At 52.5% G+C, this 19660-nt stretch overlaps 12 protein-coding genes across 12 annotated transcripts; 6 read left to right on the top strand and 6 right to left on the bottom strand.

Annotated features, from left to right (window-relative positions):
• Positions 1–357: 357 nt before the first annotated feature.
• On the top strand, positions 358–927 carry J4E79_003206 (uncharacterized protein; the record flags this gene model as incomplete). Its single annotated transcript, XM_049352101.1, has 2 exons — positions 358–418; positions 503–927. The coding sequence occupies 2 exons, from the start codon at positions 358–360 to the stop codon at positions 925–927; spliced, it is 486 nt and encodes a 161-aa protein (XP_049213572.1).
• Positions 928–1672: 745 nt separating this feature from the next.
• J4E79_003207 (uncharacterized protein) lies at positions 1673–3666 on the bottom strand (the record flags this gene model as incomplete). The annotated part of the gene is made up of 3 exons (XM_049352102.1): positions 1673–1968; positions 2509–3483; positions 3543–3666. The coding sequence occupies 3 exons, from the start codon at positions 3664–3666 to the stop codon at positions 1673–1675; spliced, it is 1395 nt and encodes a 464-aa protein (XP_049213573.1).
• Positions 3667–4056: 390 nt separating this feature from the next.
• On the bottom strand, positions 4057–5346 carry J4E79_003208 (uncharacterized protein; the record flags this gene model as incomplete). The annotated part of the gene is made up of 2 exons (XM_049352103.1): positions 4057–5278; positions 5327–5346. 2 exons carry the CDS (start codon positions 5344–5346, stop codon positions 4057–4059), a joined length of 1242 nt encoding a protein of 413 aa, XP_049213574.1.
• Positions 5347–5806: 460 nt separating this feature from the next.
• Positions 5807–6430, top strand: J4E79_003209 (uncharacterized protein; the record flags this gene model as incomplete). Its single annotated transcript, XM_049352104.1, has 1 exon — positions 5807–6430. The coding sequence occupies one exon, from the start codon at positions 5807–5809 to the stop codon at positions 6428–6430; it is 624 nt and encodes a 207-aa protein (XP_049213575.1).
• Positions 6431–6563: 133 nt separating this feature from the next.
• J4E79_003210 (uncharacterized protein) lies at positions 6564–7379 on the bottom strand (the record flags this gene model as incomplete). The annotated part of the gene is made up of 1 exon (XM_049352105.1): positions 6564–7379. One exon carries the CDS (start codon positions 7377–7379, stop codon positions 6564–6566), a length of 816 nt encoding a protein of 271 aa, XP_049213576.1.
• A 546-nt stretch (positions 7380–7925) lies between these two features.
• Positions 7926–8732, top strand: J4E79_003211 (uncharacterized protein; the record flags this gene model as incomplete). The annotated part of the gene is made up of 2 exons (XM_049352106.1): positions 7926–8102; positions 8148–8732. 2 exons carry the CDS (start codon positions 7926–7928, stop codon positions 8730–8732), a joined length of 762 nt encoding a protein of 253 aa, XP_049213577.1.
• A 553-nt stretch (positions 8733–9285) lies between these two features.
• J4E79_003212 (uncharacterized protein) lies at positions 9286–10346 on the top strand (the record flags this gene model as incomplete). The annotated part of the gene is made up of 2 exons (XM_049352107.1): positions 9286–9419; positions 9554–10346. The coding sequence occupies 2 exons, from the start codon at positions 9286–9288 to the stop codon at positions 10344–10346; spliced, it is 927 nt and encodes a 308-aa protein (XP_049213578.1).
• A 441-nt stretch (positions 10347–10787) lies between these two features.
• On the bottom strand, positions 10788–14219 carry J4E79_003213 (uncharacterized protein; the record flags this gene model as incomplete). The annotated part of the gene is made up of 1 exon (XM_049352108.1): positions 10788–14219. One exon carries the CDS (start codon positions 14217–14219, stop codon positions 10788–10790), a length of 3432 nt encoding a protein of 1143 aa, XP_049213579.1.
• A 334-nt stretch (positions 14220–14553) lies between these two features.
• J4E79_003214 (uncharacterized protein) lies at positions 14554–15466 on the top strand (the record flags this gene model as incomplete). Its single annotated transcript, XM_049352109.1, has 2 exons — positions 14554–14870; positions 14920–15466. The coding sequence occupies 2 exons, from the start codon at positions 14554–14556 to the stop codon at positions 15464–15466; spliced, it is 864 nt and encodes a 287-aa protein (XP_049213580.1).
• A 184-nt stretch (positions 15467–15650) lies between these two features.
• On the bottom strand, positions 15651–16261 carry J4E79_003215 (uncharacterized protein; the record flags this gene model as incomplete). The annotated part of the gene is made up of 3 exons (XM_049352110.1): positions 15651–16007; positions 16056–16135; positions 16189–16261. The coding sequence occupies 3 exons, from the start codon at positions 16259–16261 to the stop codon at positions 15651–15653; spliced, it is 510 nt and encodes a 169-aa protein (XP_049213581.1).
• Positions 16262–16541: 280 nt separating this feature from the next.
• Positions 16542–17489, bottom strand: J4E79_003216 (uncharacterized protein; the record flags this gene model as incomplete). Its single annotated transcript, XM_049352111.1, has 1 exon — positions 16542–17489. The coding sequence occupies one exon, from the start codon at positions 17487–17489 to the stop codon at positions 16542–16544; it is 948 nt and encodes a 315-aa protein (XP_049213582.1).
• An 867-nt stretch (positions 17490–18356) lies between these two features.
• Positions 18357–19344, top strand: J4E79_003217 (uncharacterized protein; the record flags this gene model as incomplete). Its single annotated transcript, XM_049352112.1, has 2 exons — positions 18357–19226; positions 19279–19344. The coding sequence occupies 2 exons, from the start codon at positions 18357–18359 to the stop codon at positions 19342–19344; spliced, it is 936 nt and encodes a 311-aa protein (XP_049213583.1).
• Between the last annotated feature and the right edge of the window lie 316 nt (positions 19345–19660).

Genomic DNA, 19660 nt, shown 5'->3' on the forward strand with positions numbered 1-19660 from the left:
GCATTTGCGCCACGGCACCCATGGTCTGTATGGGCGAGGTGGTGCCACGAAGGTGCCTTCCTGGGCACGCGCAGAGCACAACAACGACGCACGCTCTCGCCCCACAATCGCGCCTTCACCTTCACTTTTGCTCCTGCCAATCCGTCCTCTGCTTGTCGCCTGCCGCCGGAGCTAATTTCCGCCGTGCCTGCAAACGCTGCTCGCACGTCATATAAACAATTTTTCTGTGTCCACCTCCGTGTCTTCTGCTTCTCTCACGACACTCACCCCAAAGCTTCATCATCTCTGCAGCTGCATCAATCCAACACGAACATACTTCACTTCATCCCCACCACCAATCAGATTACCGCTATCAACATGTTCGGCTACAAGATCTTCGCTGTCGCTGCGCTTGCGCTGGCTGTCGTCGCCACTGACCGTGAGTACATGCTTCAGGCTTAGCTGCAAAGCTGCTTGGATACCTCTACATGGCATCGGGCACACGATCTAACATCTCTTGCAGCTGTCTGCGCTCCCGCTGCCACCGTGACTGTTACTGTCACCCAGTGCGTCCCCGAGCCCGGCAAGCCGTCGTCTGAGCCAGTCCCCGCTCTGTCAGATGTCTCCTCTACCCCCGCTATGTCGGCTGTCTCCTCGACTCCCGCTTTGTCGGCTGTATCCTCTACTCAAGACGGCGGAGCGCCTGTACCTACCACTACTAGCGTTATCCTGCCTCCCCCAGGACGACCAGTTCCCACCACCAACGTCCCCGATGACGAGCCTTCCAGTGCTACTACTACGACTGACGGGGGTCCCTCATCCTCAGGTCGCCCTGGTGAGCCCACAACCACTGCCGTCGAAACTGCTGGCGCCGCTCTCGCAACGCCTGTCGTCGGTATGGGCTCGCTCGTCGCCATGGGTGCTGCAGCCCTGGCTATCATGGCCTAGGCCCGTTCACACAAGGTCCACGTGCTATATTGAGCAGGGGTGTCGCGCTACACGTCGCGTTCTCAGTCGAAGTCGTTAGTGCAAGGCCTGGTATCCATGGGGCTCTCTCTTATTGTCTTGATCATTCTCTCAAGACCCAGATACCCCCATTCATGATTTGGTATTAATGTATTGGCGGCTTATCATCGGCATGGGGTGTCATCACTCGTCGAAAAGCTGCCCCATGGTATTGCATGTTCATAGCCTTCCACGAGTCTAATAAAAATACTGACATCGTCATTACTCTTGCTTCCGTACCATGCTTGCTTTGATGACCATGCCGTGTGAAGTGGCTCTCACACCGCGCTTGGCTTCCACTCCTCGAGCTACCACGGATGACTGAGTTGATACCTTGTTGCTCGAGAGTCAATGAAGCCCTGCTTGCCTATCAGAGTGCCCCTCGTTGTTGATTTCGGGCACTGAGAAGGGCAGTGATGAATATCCTACCGAGGACGGACAGTACGTTCATGTGGATCGTTAATACTGGCTAGAATGAAGGCATGATGAGACTGAGTACGGTTCTGATGGAGTGCACATGAATATCAACAGAAAGACATATCAAGGGCGGGGAAAGCGAAAACAGGGAACAAGCATAAATATACTCTGAGATATCTTCTAATGATAGTAAGAATCCCTCAATTAGAGAACGCATCATGCTAATATATATCGCTCGTTCCTCCCACTGGATGACCACTCAAACGAAGTACTATCCCGTTTGTTTATACTTCGTCCTCAACTCATCGATCTCGCGTTGGAACTTTTCCATATCGTCGAGGATGTTACTCGAATCGCTCCTTCCCTCGCCCTCCTTCCCACCAGCCATATTTTCATCGAGACCTAGCTTCTTCTCGCTCTCTTCCATTGGCGAGTATAAAGCATATTCGTTCCCACCTTTCTCGTCTGCAGGCGCGTATTCCCTCCTCAATGAGCTTTCGCTGGCTACGCTCGTCCGTCTGTGCTCTGTGCTTGTACGGCGGTACTCCGTGCTCGTCCGTCGGCTTTCTGTGGGGGACGAAGAGGGTATCTGAGGTCTTTGCTGATCAAGGCTTGAGCGATTTGATCGGCGTCTTGGTGGAGGCGGAGGTGGCGGCATGTTGCTTCCAGTGCTTTCTCCAGATACATTTCGCTGGGTATTGCGATTGGACGATATGGATGAGGCGCGGTGCACACTCGGCGCGGGTGACGAAGGTTGGGATTCTAGAGTGCTCCGGCGGGATGAAGGGGGTTCTGGAACAGATCTCGGCGTTCGACCCGAACTTGAACGCTGTGGCAGTTCGGTGCTAGAAGAGTTCGCGCTTGAGTTGCCTAGGTTTGCGAGTCGTGCGCCGTGTCGTGAAGGTGGAGGACGTGGTGGTGACTTTGCTCCAAACGGGTCGACGTTACTTGGAACTGGGCTTTGTATGGGGTCAACCGAGTGCTGAGATGATATCGTAAGGTTTGAACTGCTCCGCGATCTATTGCCTGTCGTCGTCGTCGTTTTGAGCTGACTCTGCCTACGGGCCAATGGCACGGGGGGAGGTGCCTTCTTTTGTCTAGTTGTACCTTCTGAAGACGGTGAAGGCTGGTCTTGTGATGGTGGGGTTGGTTGAGATTGTAGCGGGGTGGTATCTTGCGTGCTGATATGGGATGACTGCGGCGCAGCAACGGGAGTTGGAGGGAGCGGCTTGTTTGTGTCCGAACTGTCTGTTCGTCTAATAGCCGGCGGTGGTGTTGGCTCTGTCGCTGCAAAGCTCTCGAAGGACACTGTCTGTGGCTGTCTCTGCGTAACGAGCTTTCCGTGTCGATGCTTGGGGGCAGGCGGGGGCTTCTTCTTGCCCTTCTTCACCTCGGAGACTAGCCCCATGCTCTCGTCCTCTTCCGAGTCGGCCATATCGACCGATGTACGTGGTGAATCAGCGTGGGATTCTTGTATGGGCTCGAATAGCGATTGCCGTGAGACTGAGGAGGTATCCGTGCTACTACTGGTCTCGAATTGCGCGCCTGCGACGGGTTGTGATGCGCTCATAGACTGCTGAGGCGGACCGGATGGTCGCGGAGTAGCCTTTCCGGTCAGGAGTAGATTCTTGAAGCTCTCCACATCCAAGGAAGCTCTGCTGTTGCCTAGCATCGGTCTTCCCGTGTTCGTCCGCTCCTCCTCGCTCTCCTTGTCTTGGGGTTCTAACGAGGCCAGTGTTCTCGAGAATGGATTCGCTGGTACGTTACCCGGCGATTGCATCGCCAGCGGCTCGCCGAAGGTTGGTCTCGGGTTTGAGGACGCGTCCGCTATTGCCATGGCGTCTTTCCCGACAACTTGGGCATTGGCTTCACCCGCGGTGACAGAGTTGTTGACAAAGCCGGCGGGTGTTACGGGAGGCAGTGGGCTTGCAGGCCGACCTTGGCTCGATCGCCGGGCCATGAGCTCGTTCAAGGTCGCATCTGAGTCGTCAAAGATGGGCGGTGGAATCGTAGTAGTGGGCGAGAGAATGCGGACAGACTTCTTGGTCTTGCCAGTCGAGGGCGGGGCGGCATCTTCGAGCACTGTAAGACAATTACTCTTTGAATGCCAGCAGACGCAGAAAGGCAAGGCGAGGGAATACCATGGTCGCTGTCCTCCCTGCGCGCTCCAAGCACACTGCTATCCGTGTTGATGAAGGATGTCTGCGGGACGGGCGCGGGCTGACGGGGAGCTTGAGAAAGGCGGAAGGGGTTTCCGGACGACATGGTGGGTGCTAAAAACAATGCATTATTCTATGTACATGGAAGGGGCGCGAGAGAAGCGGTGAGATGGTGCCGCGCAAGAAATGCTGTTGCTGATAGTCGGCTCTGCGACGTGATCATCGCCGATATGCAGGTGCTGGCGATCCGGCGCGGGACAGCGAACAGCCCCCACCATCGTACCTCGTACACCATGACGGCCCAATGAACCTCTGCTATCCATAAGGCACAATTTCGCCAACGAATTCTGTGGCCCTCTGTGTTCTAGAGCTCACGTTGCAATATTCGCTTTCTGCTGCAGGATTTGGACACTTCTTTACACTGTTTAGTAAACGCGTGGGCAACTTGCAGCGGCCTACCGCGGCTATCTATGTAAGGGTCTATCTCCACGGTACGCTAATCGACATATACATGCCACCCTGCCTGGCAGTCAAACCATTTGCGCGCCAAGTTCCCTCCACTCTCTGTCGGTTGGCTGAAAGCAACTCGAGCTTTCTCAATGTGCAGCCCATAGATGAAGTCGGATCGTGCGATATCCAGCAGCCTAGTCGCGATGCCTTTCTTTCTCTGTTGATTCGACGTCCATATACGCGATATGCCCAAGGCCACCGGATCTGAATCGGTGCTGATAGAAATAGAAGAGCTATGGGGCGCGACAGCATCTCCTTGCTCCTGTTCGGGCGAACTGGTGGGGTCCAACACCTTATAGGCTTCCCATATTCGCTCTACCAAACATGCTCCTACACACTTATTCCCTCGAATGTATAAATATATCTTGAATCGATCGACGAGTGCCACGTTGGCTGGGTTCTTCGCCGAGGGCCGTGGTTTCGGTACAGGCGTAGTCCGTTCTGTTTCGTCTGCCTGGGCTGTCCGACTCGTCTGTCCCCAAAGCTCGTCGTCTGATATGGGAACAGCAGCAAGCTCTGTGTTCACAACCTTCAAAACATCACTCGCCCGGTTGCGCATCGCCAATGTATCCTTGCGTCCAACTACAGCGATGAAGCTCCCATCACCACTCCATATCTGGTTCTTCCTAAAGCGCTCCACGACTGGCTTGGTGAAGTCGACACCCCCAAGGTTCATCGCATGAAACTTCTTGTGTAGCGCCGCGTCTTCGGCATTCGACGGTATGTACTGCATTCCACATGTCTTGCATGTTTTACGCGTCTCTGAAGCCAGGTCTAACTGCATCTGTACCATCTGCTTCTTTTTCGGTGCTGGCTTCGGTGGGCTTTGCGCATTGTGACTCCGTTCTGTAAGGGGTTCTTTGGCGGGCGTGCTCGGCTTGAGTTGCTTTTTGAATATGGAGAAGACTGGTCGCCGTTTTTGAACGGGTGGAGGGGAGCTGCGCGGTGCTGGCGACGATGGTGGACTAGACCGAGGCGGTTCGTCTGAGAAGACTGCGGGCGAGTCTTTGGGGCTGGACGGAGGAGCGGTGGAGCTTTCACGCTCGCATTCGAGAGATGAAATGACAACCGTAGGAGCAGTATCCAAAGAGGTCAAGGTCGTCGTTTCGGTACTTTCGATTGTGGTCTCGACGCGTCTTCGTTTGGTAGGCGGTTCTTCATCGTAGAGTTGACGCTTCGTGTGTCGCGAATAGGTTCTGACAACCTTTCTGCAATTATGTTAGACATGCGACATATCTTCAATTGGATCGGCTTACTTTGCTCCGAAGGACGACATTACGGCGCTGTTGGCAAGCGTCGTAGGAACTGCGAGTGCTGGACCGCCCACGCGACAGACGCGTGTTAGCGCGCTGCGCTAGTGCCCGCCCATATGCACGACGTCACGCCTCGTCCTCTCACATGTCACCTGGTCAGTCCCAAACATCGTGTTCAAGGATATACTTCACAGTCATCAAGTCTTTGCGCGTCCTTTAAATACGGCGATACACTTGCATTGTTCTGGACTCATCAAATGGGCGAGTGTCGCTAGATCAGGCCACCGGTCGATATCCCAGCAGGGAAGGTGCGTTTGCTTCGTGCTGACTAGCCTTATCATGGTCACTCAAAGGGCATCTATGAGTCAACGGCCGTGAAGCAATCAAGCACTAAAAGTACACAAATATCGGACTCTCTCTACTGGCCCATCTTGATTCCTTTCTCCCGTATGCGCACATCTCGCCGGTGTATCTATCTCCACAATGGCGGAACAAACAACACTAGCACAGACGGGCACATCAGTTCCATCATCCATAGTGACTACCAAGCGTCTAATAATCCGTCCAATGTGCCTCGAAGATGCCCCTTCGACTTCCCTGCACGCCAACGACCCCCTCATCGCCAAGTATATGCGAGGAACTTTTCCCAGTCCATATACACAGTCTAGCGCCGAGACATGGATCAACACGAACCTCGCACTCCCATATCAACACCATTTCGTCATCTGTGAGAGATCAGCGCCAGGACTCGCAATAGGAGGTATCGGGTTGAAACTAGGCTCGGATGTGTACGCACATGCAGCAGAAGTTGGTTTCTGGGTTGGAAAGACGTATTGGGGAAAAGGTTATATCACGGAGGCACTGGAAGCCTTCACAACATGGAGTTTTGAGAGTTACGAGAACAACGGCCAACGATTGACCAAACTCTACGCTGGGGTGTTCTCTGGCAACGGGGCGAGCATGCGGTGCTTTGAAAAGAATGGGTACGTACTCGAAGGTGTACTGAGGGACAATGTTTACAAGAATGGTGAGATGAAGGATGAGCACATGTTCGGTATGAGAAAGGCAGACTGGGAGAGAAGATTGCGTGAGGGTGTCAACAAGTAGTGGAGTGAGGGGTAGCACCTGAAGTGGATCAGAGGTCTCTCAGATTTGGTAGTCTTTGGAAAGGTGATCACAGTAGTGGCCAAGACAGGTTGAGAAGTTTTTGATTCAAAAGCCAAAGTGCGCTTGAGGTAACTCAAGGACCTGGTTGGGCTATGTATGCTTGGAGTTGCATGAGCAGTATCTCAACCGGCACATTGTGTCTTGCTCTCTTCATCACGACACATTTCTCACCAGCGTACTTGCTGCCTTTTATCAGTTCTTGCGCCTTGTCCTCTCCAAGTAGATCCACCAAACTGTAGACCGCAACCTTTCTGCCTCGCCAAGTGGTGGTATGAAACTCGAGCTCCGGAAACATCAGGCGAGGTTGCAGACATGCGATGACAGGACCAGTATACCAGTGTGGTGAAGAGTGAGTGACTTCTGGGGTAGCATGTGGATCCAGCTTCGCCTCAAAGCTCTTGGTAAAGTAGGCTGACCACTTTTCCAGCTCAGCCATGTTCAGATCTGCCAGCTTTTGCATGTCATCCCCACGGTTATGAAGCGATCGGAATATGAGGACAGAAGACACGTCTTCGACGCACTCAATGTCTTCAGTCCGGGGACTCGCGACTGGAATCAATCGACCTCTGAATCCAAAGTTCCAGCTGAGCTTACTCTCTACTGTCTTGCGCATCACGTCCAGTATGAAGTCTGGCATGTCCTCCCTCCAGACCATCTTCTTCAAGCCTAGCCCGCCAAACTTTTCGGCCATGCGCGAGTTCAGAGCCTTTTCCCAGGCTTTCTTCTTGCCCAGTTGTACAGTAACCCGACGAGTCCCAAGGAAACGGTGTGGGGGTCCGAGGTGCTTCTTGTCCGTCGTGAGAGAGACAGGCAGGAGCCACGGGTCGTTAGTCGTTGGATGCGGGCGTGCGTGGAGAGAGGTCAGGAAAGCGCTGGGAAGGGAGATCATTGTTGCGCGACATTGACGGACTGGCGATGCCAACGCATGGGCTGAGAAATTAGTCTTGCATTGCCATCAAGGGACAGCATTATGCATACCGAAAGGATTCTCCCATAGTTTCTTCTGGAAAGGCGTGAATTCAGCAAAATTCCGTCGCTCTTTCGTCTGTTCATAGCGAGACCTTTCTTCTAAGGCTACCGGATCGAGTAATGGCGAAAGTGGAAGTTCTTTGGCTGTCTCGTCTTTGCGGAGGCGGAACGTTTGGTGGGCATCTTCGCGCGTAGGACCAAGGTCACTGCCTTTCAAGAGACGACCGGGAATATGGGCGGAGGATTGGCGGCATTGAGCCCGCGCCGGGAGTCTAGTGGGGTTCAAGCATGACGTCGGGCGACAGATCCATCTGCCTGGCATCAGGCGGGACAGGGAGCGACTGCGTGGTTCGTGCGGGTTGAGGGTGTTGCGCAGGAAGAGCCAAACGATCGCATCGGACCCCCGGCTTGGCGCGCCGGAGCTGCGTTCACGCGGGGAGGCAGGAGCTACCCCGACATCACCATCATGGCTTCTCTATTACGGCGGGCTACAAGGCCATCAACACTACAAAGCTTCGCCAGATATGGCACGCGCTCAATATCAAGCCAATTCGGCTTCCAGCCGCAATGGAGTCCTCAGCAGCAGGACCAACAAACACCGCGCGCCATCTCACTGCCGATACCCTACGTGACGGAGACTACTGTGAGCTCAGCAGCGTTACTATTCAAGAGCTAGCTGACTTTATAGGGTGGAGGCTGGAAAACTTCCGACATCTTCTCGCGTCTTCTCCAAGAGCGCATCATTTGCCTGAACGGCGAGGTTGACGACTACATGTCCGCCAACGCTGTCGCCCAGCTCCTCTTCCTCGAAGCCGACAACCCCGAGAAACCCATATCCATGTACATCAACTCGCCCGGCGGCAGCGTGAGCGCCGGTCTTGCGATTTACGATACCATGAACTACATCCGCTGCCCGGTCAGCACAATATGCATGGGCATCGCAGCCTCCATGGGATCGTTGCTGCTTGCAGGTGGCGCCGAAGGGCAGCGATACATATTACCACATGCACGAGTCATGATACACCAGCCGAGTGGCGGATACCGTGGCAAGGCAAGCGATATCGCGGACCACGCCAAAGAGATCCTCAGGATACGGGACAAGCTGAACAAGATATACCAGTCGCACGTTACGAAGAAGAGGACGCTGGAGGAGATTGAGAAGTACATGGAGCGCGACTACTTTATGGATGCGCAAGAGGCAGTGGACTTTGGTATCGTCGACAAGATACTGGAGAAGAGAGAGGCGCCGGCCAAGGAAGAGGAGAAGAAATAGGAGCACCAAGTACCGAATAGCACAAGTAAGCTCATGACCAATTGTCATCCAAGTGTGTCTGTTATCGATACTGCGCCTGTATAGTAGCTTCATGCCATCTTGGGGGCCAAGGTTTGTCTGTCTTCTACAGACCACTTTTGCTTATTATAGATCATCAGAACCGGAACAGCTCTATCACACATTCCTCAAATACGTTTGCAGATGCTGCACTCGAAGTCTCGTTACAATGGCATGTACATGTGCTGCAGTGCCTTCAAGTGGTTCAGATTGCTACGCCTCACCCCTGCCTAACCGCTACCAGGCACATTTCGGTCACGTTTCCAGGCTTTCCACACAACTCTGTTTTGTTTCTGCAACGAAGTCTTGTTTTCCAAATAAGCGTCGTGGTGTTGTTACGCGCGCGCATTGTCGATACGTAACTGAGACAATCCTGATCCTGGCGAAGCGCTGTTCGTTTCCTATGATCCTTCAACAACAGCTTTTATAATGCTCGAGAAGATGCGATTCCAAAGTAAAGTAGGCAGAAGCACACAGCAGCTTTTGTTAGGTCACCATGTCAGAATTCAGGTTTGAATTTAGTGAACCACCAACCCGATCCTCGTCACCGGCATCATCAGTGAGCACGCAGCTTGGTGACGCAGATGCCAACCCGATGGATACACGCGCTTGCGATAGCCAAGTTCTAGCGTGAGTATGCAAGTACTGAGAGGACTCGCGTTGCTGACATACCACAGCTTTGACAGTCCGATACTGAAAGTTTGTGTGGGGACGGGCCAGGACGCAGCAACCTTTTTCGTCCATGAAACGCTATTCACCTCCAGATCCGAACTCTTCAAGTGCGCCACTACTCAGGAGTTTCGAGGGACTGAAGCGCATGTGCTAGCACTACCAGACGATGACCCGGATACCTTCCGCCTATACCTCAACCTGGTTTACACACATCAGCTAGTCACAAGAGGTACTGGCCAGTGGCTGAAGCTATGTCGACTATACGTCCTAGCGGAGAAACTACAAGACATTACGTCCAAGAACCAAATCATCGACGGAATGTACGCATTCTTCAGTGAGATCGCCTGCCAACCTACCCTGAGCGTCAACATCTCGCGTATGCTTCCGGCTGCAGCAACGACAGAACTATATGAAGGCACATCCAAACAAAGCCAGGCCCGGGAGCTTGTTCTCGACTTTTACGCGGACTCTGGTAACGTATCCTGGCTTCTTAGCGAGCAAGCGAAGTTACCGACCGACTTCATCTGCGATGTCGCCGTCCGCTTGTTGCAAAGACGTGGCTATGTCTTTTCTGGCTTCCGGATTCGTCGTCCATCTTACGGCTATCATGAAGTCAACTCAACCTCCTCAGGGATGGTTCATGTTGTGACTGGGCAAGCGAAAGAAGTCTCGGCAGATGAGCAGAACGATACGGCGAGAACTGTTGCAGTGGACAAGAAAGAATCTTGTGAGAACATTCCAAGGTTCAATGATGCTGTGAAGGAACTGGGATTCGAGCTTTCCGACGTTGTAGTTGCGGAAGTGGCTGAACCAGCAGCCGGTCATACACTCCCGCCACTCAAAGGAATTGTGACAGAAGTGAGATGGGAGCTTGACAGATGGTAGGGGAGATTCTGGGGCTTCAGGTTTCCATGTTATCAGCGTTGATTCGTTTTCAGGGGGCAACAACGGGAGTAGTAACTTCCCCAGAAACGAGTGTTCCTACGTCAGCTTGTACAGCCCCCGCAGCAGGGGTGGCTAGAACATATAATCGCATTCTACAGAAATATTCGAGTAGAAGTATACGTTGTGTTGCGTAATACCTACTTGCTAAGATATAACGGTGTGTATACAGCAAACCTCGTAAATGTGACGTGATATTTGTCCACCCCTTGCGACTGTCGTTGCTCAGTCACCAAATAGGCGTCACGACTCATAGGAAAAATGTTACGCATATATGTCACATTGTATTTGAAAATCTTGTCGCTAATCATAATGGGTTCTATCAATGACATGGTGGCGTAGAGATGTTCATAACACACGCCTGTAAGGTAGCTTTATTCCTGTTCAAGCGCTTTGAACACACTCAGCCAAGCCACTCCAACTGTCGGCGACCCAAGGCGCAAGTACAACTGCCCTCTGAGCGTCTCCCACATCGCCAGTACCACCCATCGCGCCTGCCAGTCCAACAGCACCAAGCGTACCATTCGGCGGTGCGTTGCGCATCGCAGTTTCCTTTGCAAGTGTACTGGCGAACGCATCACCTCCGGCAGCGTCGGCGAGCTCTGTCCAACCAGTATGTTTCCAGGGGGCAAGCATGACACTGCGACGAGCTTCATCTAACTCTTGCTCCTCACCGCCTAGACTGACTGAGATGGCTTCGATAACCTTTTCCACGCGTGCCAAATGTTCGTCGCCGAGCTCCTTGTTCGTACGCAGTCGGTCTAGATCGTCTTTGATGGCTTCCATGGTTTCCAAGTCATCATCGAGCACTGTCATGGCGCCAATGAGGGTTAGCAAGCCAACATGGCCTTCATGCTTCTCAATGGCGGTAAAGAGCTGGTCGCGAGCCACTTGCTTCTCGTTCTCTCCACCCTTGGCCCAAAGTACTTCTGCGAGAATGCAGATGATGTCTGGGTTAGCCCCAGTTACCTCGAGCGATGTTCGGAAGTACGGTATCGCGGCGTCGAATGAGCCACTAAAGTAGTGTGCTAGACCAGCTGTGAGACGAGCTGATAGCTTAGTCTTCGAGATCTGGTCCCCGGATAATGCAGACTGCTTGGTATCGCTGTCCAGTTCAGAGAGCAGATCAAGTGCTGTCTCAGCTTCTTCAACAGCCGATTTGAAGGACTCGATAGCGAGAAGGTTGCGGGCCAGATCTGTCTTGGCTTGTGCAACCCGAGCCAGGGACGCCAGCGACTCTGACTTCTCATACTCTTGCTCAACTGTCTCGTTCACAGCTTGCAGAGCTCCTACGGCAGCGTCGTAGTTGCCAATACGCTCTAAGAACAACGCCGCTAGATGCTTGTGCGGAATGTCGTAGGGTGCTTGTATGTTGAGCTGTTGGAGCGCGAACAGGGGTTGTATGAGGTTCGTGATGTTGCTGGATGACGAAGGCGAAGACACAAGGAAGTCGAAAGCCGAGACAGCGTACTGACGTTTGGTCAAAAGCAGTGACGACTCTGAAAGCTCGAATGCGTGAGTGAAGTGGGAGAGCGCCTCGTTGGAATCTCCGGTGAGCAATGCGATGATGCCTTCGCCGACCCATGCTAGTGAGTAGTCGGGGTCTTGCGATTGCGCCCTTGAGAAGGCAGTGTGCGCAAGTTCGTGATCATTTTGTAACAAGTAAAGCGCTCCTAGGTTCGTCCAGGTGTGCACACTTCGTTCGTTGAGATGTAGGGAGCGAACAAAGGCATGCTGAGCAACTTTGGGACTCAGTGTAGTCGTGATGACACCAAGCGAGTTCCAGAACTCCGAGTTACCGGCTTCTAGTTCGATGGCACGCTTGAAACACTTCATGGCTGCTCGAAGGTATGTTGTGAGTTTCGACCCTTCAATGCCTTCTTGCTCTAAGCAGACGTGTGCTCTGTACTCTGTCCAGCCTAGGTTGTACCACGCTACAGCCTGTGCGTGTATGTCATGCGCACAACTGGAAACTGCTCGTTTTTGTGCAAGTATTGAGGCTTTGAGCACCTTGGTAAGGGTGTCGTCCTTATCTGCGGAAAGTGCAGCCAACGCATCCTGTCCAAGCCCATCGATATCCTTGTGTTCATCAAAATCGATGTTCATATCCGACTTGCTGCGCAGCACCTTCTCGATCAGCTCCACGGGAAACTGCTTGAGTTTATCTTGAACCCAAGTGAACAAACTGCATGCATCGCCAACAGCTTTCCATAGATTGAAAGCATCTGGCTTGTACTCGGTAATCGACATCGCAACTTCGATACCGCGGGTCGCGCTATCGGCAGCCTCGCCGAAGAAACCGGTTTCAATGCAATGCCAACCCTTCTCTACGAGAGTCTGCAGAAGTGCTATCGAGACACCAAACTCTTTCGGCCGAGACGCTAGTACAGCTTCGTAACCTGCAAGAGCTTCATTGAACTCACTCAACTCGCGGTTGACGTTGGCGAGCATGTACTTGGTGAACCACCCTTCTTGGTCAGACCTCTTCAATACAACGCCATCTGTCGGGTTTTCTGCGTAGTTGAACGCGCGTGATGCTGAGTTATATCGACCAGAGTTGTGGTAGCTCTCTCCGAGACCGACGTAAGAGTAGTAGTCATCCGGACTAATGCGTAGTGCGGATAAGAAGGACACAATACTCTTTTGATACTCTTGCTTGTTCATCTGGACGACACCAAGAGCAGAGAACGGCCAGCTGACGCCTTTTCGTTTCGATCCTGGTGTCTGACGGGCTTTTCCGGAGTCTACAACTCGCTGGGACACGACCTCGACAATGTCCCACTCGCCTTGATTGGCGAAAAGGCGAGCAAGGCGCTCAGCTGCGACGACCTCAGAGGGTGATAGCTCGAAGGCTTTTTGGAAGCACTGCCGTGCTCGTCTGCGGTCCTTGTTGTAATCTTCGTAGAAAATTCCAAGCAGAGTATATGCGGGCGCATAGTTCGGGTTTGCTTTGATCGCCGCGAGCAGCTTCGCATACGTTCCTTGGCGGTCCTTCCTCGCCTGCTTTGACGGATCGAGCTCCCATATACATACACCTATTCTATAAAGTGTCTGTGCGCGGAGCTCGCGGCCACGTTGCTTGGAGGCATCGAGCTGCGGGTAATCGAGGTACTCTTGGAGCCTTTCAAGACCGGCCTTGTAGTCACCGGCAAGTGCTTGACACCAGGCTGATTCTGCACCTATGCGACCATTCGAGGGATCTTGCTTTAGCGCCTTCTCAAGGAATTGGAAGGCTTGCTCATATTCCTCCTCTTCTTCTAGGACCAACCCGATGCCGATGAGAGCAGAGGTGAACTGTGGCTTGCGTTTCAAGATGGATTCGAAGATACCCTTGGCTTCCAGATGATTTCTTGGGGCCTGGTAGTAGACTAAAGCAGTAGCAAGCGTACTACTCAAAGCGTCGCGAGTTCTCTGAAGTGATAAGTCGGTCTTCTTAGCCTCCGCAGCAGCATATTTCAAGCCTTTCCTTGTGCTCTCGACCGCGCTTTCGTACTCCTCCAAGGACAGGTAGTAGTCTCCGAGCAAGCAATGTGCAAGTGGCGATCTTCCAGCCTCGGTAATTCCTTCAGTCATCAACACCAGACAGTCCTCCTGTGAGACTGGGACATCTTGGGTAAGAGCTACCCCACCCTCGCTCAGGTCAGGTCCTTCTCTTGAGTCGCCTTCTTCTACAAGCGGGTATCTTGATATACCGCTGCTCAACCAGCCTGTGATAACTTTTGATAGTCCTTCGTTGGGGAACAGCTCGACAAATTGCCGCAATGTCGATATGTCGAGGTCCAGCAGGTCGTGCGCACTGTCCGCGTGTGACGCCATGACAGCAATCCGAACTTTTGAACCCAGCCAATGCAATGCAGAACGCCGACAGATACTGTAATGAGAGGGGTTCGAAATGTCAGAGATGTTCGAACGGTTTTATTGTGAAGGGTAGTGACAAGTAGATTACAGAGTGGTTGACGTTGATGTTCGTGTTTTGGTAAGGCTGAATGAAGCCCAGGATCGACGCTAGCATGCCGTGCGTCATTGCCTGCTCTTTCGACGCTGCGAGCCCCACACCAAAGCTCCAATTCACTCCTCATGGCACCTTCATAACACAAATAGCGCCGTACGGACGGCTACTCCCCAAACTATCGCTACCCAAATCAACGACATGTCTACAAAAACGGCGCTGAAGGCTGCGAAGGCGGCGATTGGCGCAAAGGATTGGGAGGAAGCAAAGAACCAAGCGACAGCAGTGTTGGAGAAGGAGCCCCAAAACTACTTCGCCTACCTGTTCCTCGGACGCGCCAACGACGGCCTGAGCAGATTCGACGAAGCGGCGAAAGCCTACTATGACGCGACCAAGCTCAAGCCTGAAGATCCACAGGCATGGCTCGGGCTAAGGGGCATGTACGAAGGTCTCAAGGGCGCGAAGGTTGATGAGAACATTGACGTCGGACTGGAACTAGCGCAGATATATATGAATTTGTATGTTTTGTCTATACAGGTGGAGAGGCAAAAATGCTAACAAGAACAGGGACGACGCGCACAAGTCCCAATCTGCCATCGATAAGCTCGTAGATCACGCCCGTGCCCATGGCACCAAGACTCAATATGCACGCGCACTCAGTACCCAGCTGCCGTCCTCTCCCGTATACTCTTACCTCGAAGGTCGGCTGCCAGACCCGTCAAAAACGTACACGCGCATCGCCGAGATCCACGAGACACAGGAGGCTTCCACAATCAAGCGGCTCATAGAAGAGAGACGACTTCGCATCGGCGCGACACTGGAGGGTACCACAGCCTCTGTTAAGAACGAGATATACGCTACTAGCCCGCTAGAAGGGATATACGAGGAGATCATCAACTGGACGGGCGATGACGAGCTAAGACGGGAATACGAGGAGAAGCTGCTGGCTAGAGCGTACGATACCTTGATGGTGCTGCCATCGGGAGAAAAGGCGGAGAAGAGGGAGAAAGTCATGAAGCTGGCCCATGACATGGTTGTGATCAAGCACCCGAACCTCCTGGCTTGGACAATCGAGTTGGAGTGGCGGAGCGGTATGGAGGTCGAGGCATACTAGACGATTTCACGAGATTCTGCATAGCAAGGCGTTTGGCTGTTCGATGACCGTTTTGGGGGGAATTTGGCACATGAATGGGACCGAGTTCGGACACCCTTCTAAAATATACGGACGTTTGCATTATGATAATCTTTGCGCAAAAATATTTCCAGACGCCAAACGCCACCCATGCTACCCTTGCTCTCTACGCGTTCGCCGCGCCTACGACCCTCTTTCTCTCCTCTACACTGTAAAGACTTTCGCCTTGTTTGAGCGCATGAATGAGCATCGGCACACTGCTCGCCTTGAAGTCTGGTGCTTCACGCACTTTGTCGAGATCGTCAGCGAACTCAGCCGCGATTTTGCGCAGATAGAGGGCGCCGAATTCGTCTTGCGCCTGTTGACTAGCCTTTGACGCTGCCTGTTTTGGTGGCGGAGAAGCTGGTACATCCGTCATAGCGACATCTTGATCTGGCTGAGCCTCTGGAGCACTGCCTGTCTTGGACTTCTTCTTCTTCTTCTCTTTCTTAGTGGGTGCTGGTGCTGGCGCTGGCGAAACATCCTTCTTCGAGTCAGATCAGATCAGACCTGTTCAACGCGACACTCATACCTTTGTTTCTTCTTCTACCGCGGCCACCTTTTGACTCTTTACACTGGAGACATCGCTGTCACTTTCGCTCGATGATGAGACTGTCCAGTTGTTAGCGTATACCTCGCGGTCTGTTCAACAGCGCTCCTTTTACCTTCAGTTCTCGTCCTCCTCTTTTTCGACCGCTTCTTCTTTTCGATACCGCTTGCTCCTCTTTGCGGCGCCATTTCGTCGTGTTTGGTAGAGTAGGAAAAAGTTCGAGACGTGAATGTTGGTTATCGATAAGGCACGTGCGCCGCTAAGTCAAGGGTCTGCACGCTTACTAGTCCTCATCTCTCACGGCTCATAGCATCACGGCAGGAACCAGAATACGTCGAAGAAAGAGGCCTGTCCATCGTGTATCTGATTTTCAAAGACTGATGATGTCGATGCTACGCTTGCCACGCCGCGAGATGCGATTACCTCTATCTGAACTAACCCGGGAACCCTATCATCCTTCAGCCTCTTCTACAAGATGCTCTCTATCGTAGCAAGCTCTTCCATGGCACTCTTTACGCTCGTCTTGATTGCGTCGCCAACTGGCAAGTACGGTCGCCTTGGGTTGAGCTTCCCCTCGGCGCCCTCGATGCCAGCAGCTTTCGCACTGTATTGACTAACAGCATGCTTCGTGGGAGCGATTCCAGCCTTGATCGGGCTCTCCGCGAGCGCCGCCTTGCGGTGAAGCTCCAAGGCTTCTTGAGTCTTCCCAGTAGTATACCACTCGTAGACCTTTGAGCAGACCTTCGGGAAGACGTTACTGAATGCTGACACACATCCTGCACTTCCAACTGCGAGGCCAGCAACCAACCAATCCGCTTGGCCTGCATACGTAGAGAAGGTATCGCTTGGCAGCTCAGCACATAGCCTGGTTATCTTCGCGACGCTGCCACACGTCAACTTTACGCCGACAATCTTGCCAGGGTTCCGTTTTGCGAGCGCGGCGATCGTGACAGAATCAAGGTCCACCCCATTGCAGATACCCGGGAAGTTGTAGATGACGATAGGCAACTCGGATTTCTGCGCAACCTCATCGTAGAAAGCCATGACAACTTCTTTAGAAGCTGCTGGCCCATAGTACGCCGCTGGTAGCAAAAGTCCATAATTGGCTCCAGCCTCAATTGCGTCGCTAATGTTCTCCATGACTTGAGGTACAGAGAAGCCTGAGATGCCGACCATCAGAGGGTAGTCGGGGCCGACGGCCTCACGAGCACATTTCATCAACGCTCTCTTCTCATCGCGAGTGAGGAGAAATGCCTCAGCGTTAGAGCCAAGAACGACTAAACCAGTAAGACCCGATTTGGAGAGGTATTGGAAATACTGTTTCTGTGCGGCGAGATCCAAGGTTGCCGTGTCGCTTTCGGGAGTGTAGAAGGTTACTGCGGGGCACCATACGCCCGGAGCTGGAGGAGGAGCCATAGCGACTGTAATTGTTGATAATAGCTTCCGGGGAGGGTATGCTTTCTGGGTCGACCTTGGTGATCAAAGCGGGGAGGCGGGGTGCAGGTGGGGTAGTAAATCCGGCAATGGAAACCTGCGAGCGTTTCTGTAATCAATACTTATTTCAATGTTCAGCAGCACATAGGTAGTAATATATGAGATCTGAGTTGAGAGGATACGAGGTGGCCATGCACCATCGGAGTCATGCCATGGGCCTTCAATAGCCGCTGCGCGGAACGTTCCGACTATCCCGACACTCGCATTTGTTGAGCCTCATCTTCTGCCAATCTCCACTCTTCCAATAACGGCCTTCAGATAGCGACCTTTCTCGTGAGGACCACCGAATACATTTGGAGATGTACCACTATAAGAACGCCTTGGGAGTGGCCGGTCCACCCATCACCTCCCCTTCCTAGGTTGGCCCCACTGCTTTCAGTGGTAGACTGGGCCGCTGCTGCCAATCGGAGACCTATGAAACAACAGCATGTTTCTCGGCTCGATCACCGTCATGAATACAGCCATCTTCGATAACGATGAGAAGAAATTTCTGTCGGCATATTCGACTATTCAGGGCAGCATTACGACCGATCTTCTTGCTCTACTTGACTCAACCCTAGCATAGGCAGATCCTAGTGTCCAGGCTGATTGCATATGTCTATTCCAATGAAAGAATCTCTTCTCAAGCGGGCAAGATATCGTCTACGAAAAGTCATTAATGTCCCCCGCCCCCGCGAAACCCATATCAGCAGAAAAGGACTCATGCGACACGATCAACAAGCTCCTGACTTGGCGAATGCAACGACAGTCACGATTGCCAAACCTAAGAACAGGCTCCAGAAAATACTCATGGCCGTATCGAAGAAGCACAGAGGACGATTACACGACGAACTCGCACAAAGGCTTCATCAGGATGTTCGCAACGCCCGAAGCATCGACATATCACGTACTATGGATGTTCCTACCCCTGTTCTCGTACCTACACAAGGGCAGAGTTCATCGTTCTTATTGATGCCTGCAGAGATTCGAAACGAAGTCTATCAGTATCTCCTGCCGGATGTTACCAGCCTGCGAGACGTTACCGGTCTTCTTAGCGCTTGCAAGCAGATCCGTCAAGAGTTTTCCAGCATGATAGTCGCCGAGAGCCAGTTAGTCATGAACGGCGCAGTACAGAAGAGCATCGATATGGTTCAAGTCGCTTTTTCCACTACTGAGATAGATACGGTCATCGGCACGCCCCAGATCCAGACGCACTCCCACCTTCATAACGTGAAAGTCCGTCTCGGAATGCGCGATACACGCTCGCTACCTGCCGACGCAAATGAACCACGCATATACTTCGACGACGTCTTCGCCTCGTTCCGCGAATTACTGAGCCTACATCTACCTTACGTTACCGTCAATGTCCCTGCCGCAATCGCCAAAGACGCCAGTATAGCCGATCCCGAACTTCGACATCGCCTGCTAGACGCATGCATCTTTACCTTCAGGGGATTGGAAGAGACTCCAGGGGTCACATTGAACGTGCAGCACGTTATATTCAAGATTCAGACTCACAAGTGGGATACCGCGGCTCTTATACATGAACCTGTTGTAGTCTTTGTAAGACGTATCAACGAACAGAAAGAGATTAAGTTTGATCTGCTTTGGAAGGACCCAAGGACGGAGAGCCAGCAAAACTCCACAGATATGGCAATGATGGCACAGTTGAAAGATATCGTAAGGAAGAGTCGAGAAGCTACTTTAAGTGATCATTAGAGACGCCACACAGAGCTGCATACTACTGGCAAGCAACGTTGGAGATGCGAACCTGTGGCTGATAACTCCTAATCGCTAGGATATTTCTGAGAATTTAGTTCATGGGAAGCGACGCACATTCCGTAATAATTACAAACAAATTGACTTACCTTGGGTCGCCTAATGATATCCCCACAACAAGTACGAAACTGGTCTGGGCTCCTTCGACATGTGGATTAAAGAGTTTTCTCGTTGCCATCTGACCAAGTCTAAACGTATGGGTTCCAAGGCTGCCCTTTCGCATGGGTATAATTGTATTCTTTGCCGCCAAAACACCATCACCTACCACTGCCCCTCCTGCCCGCCTAAACTCTGAAACTAGGGAATATATCGAGATAGGTCGCGCGGTTAGCAGA

The sequence above is a fragment of the Alternaria viburni genome (assembly GCF_023758015.1).
Source record: "Alternaria viburni strain BMP 2772 chromosome Unknown scaffold_5, whole genome shotgun sequence".
In the NCBI taxonomy this organism is placed as follows: Eukaryota; Fungi; Ascomycota; class Dothideomycetes; order Pleosporales; family Pleosporaceae; genus Alternaria; species Alternaria viburni.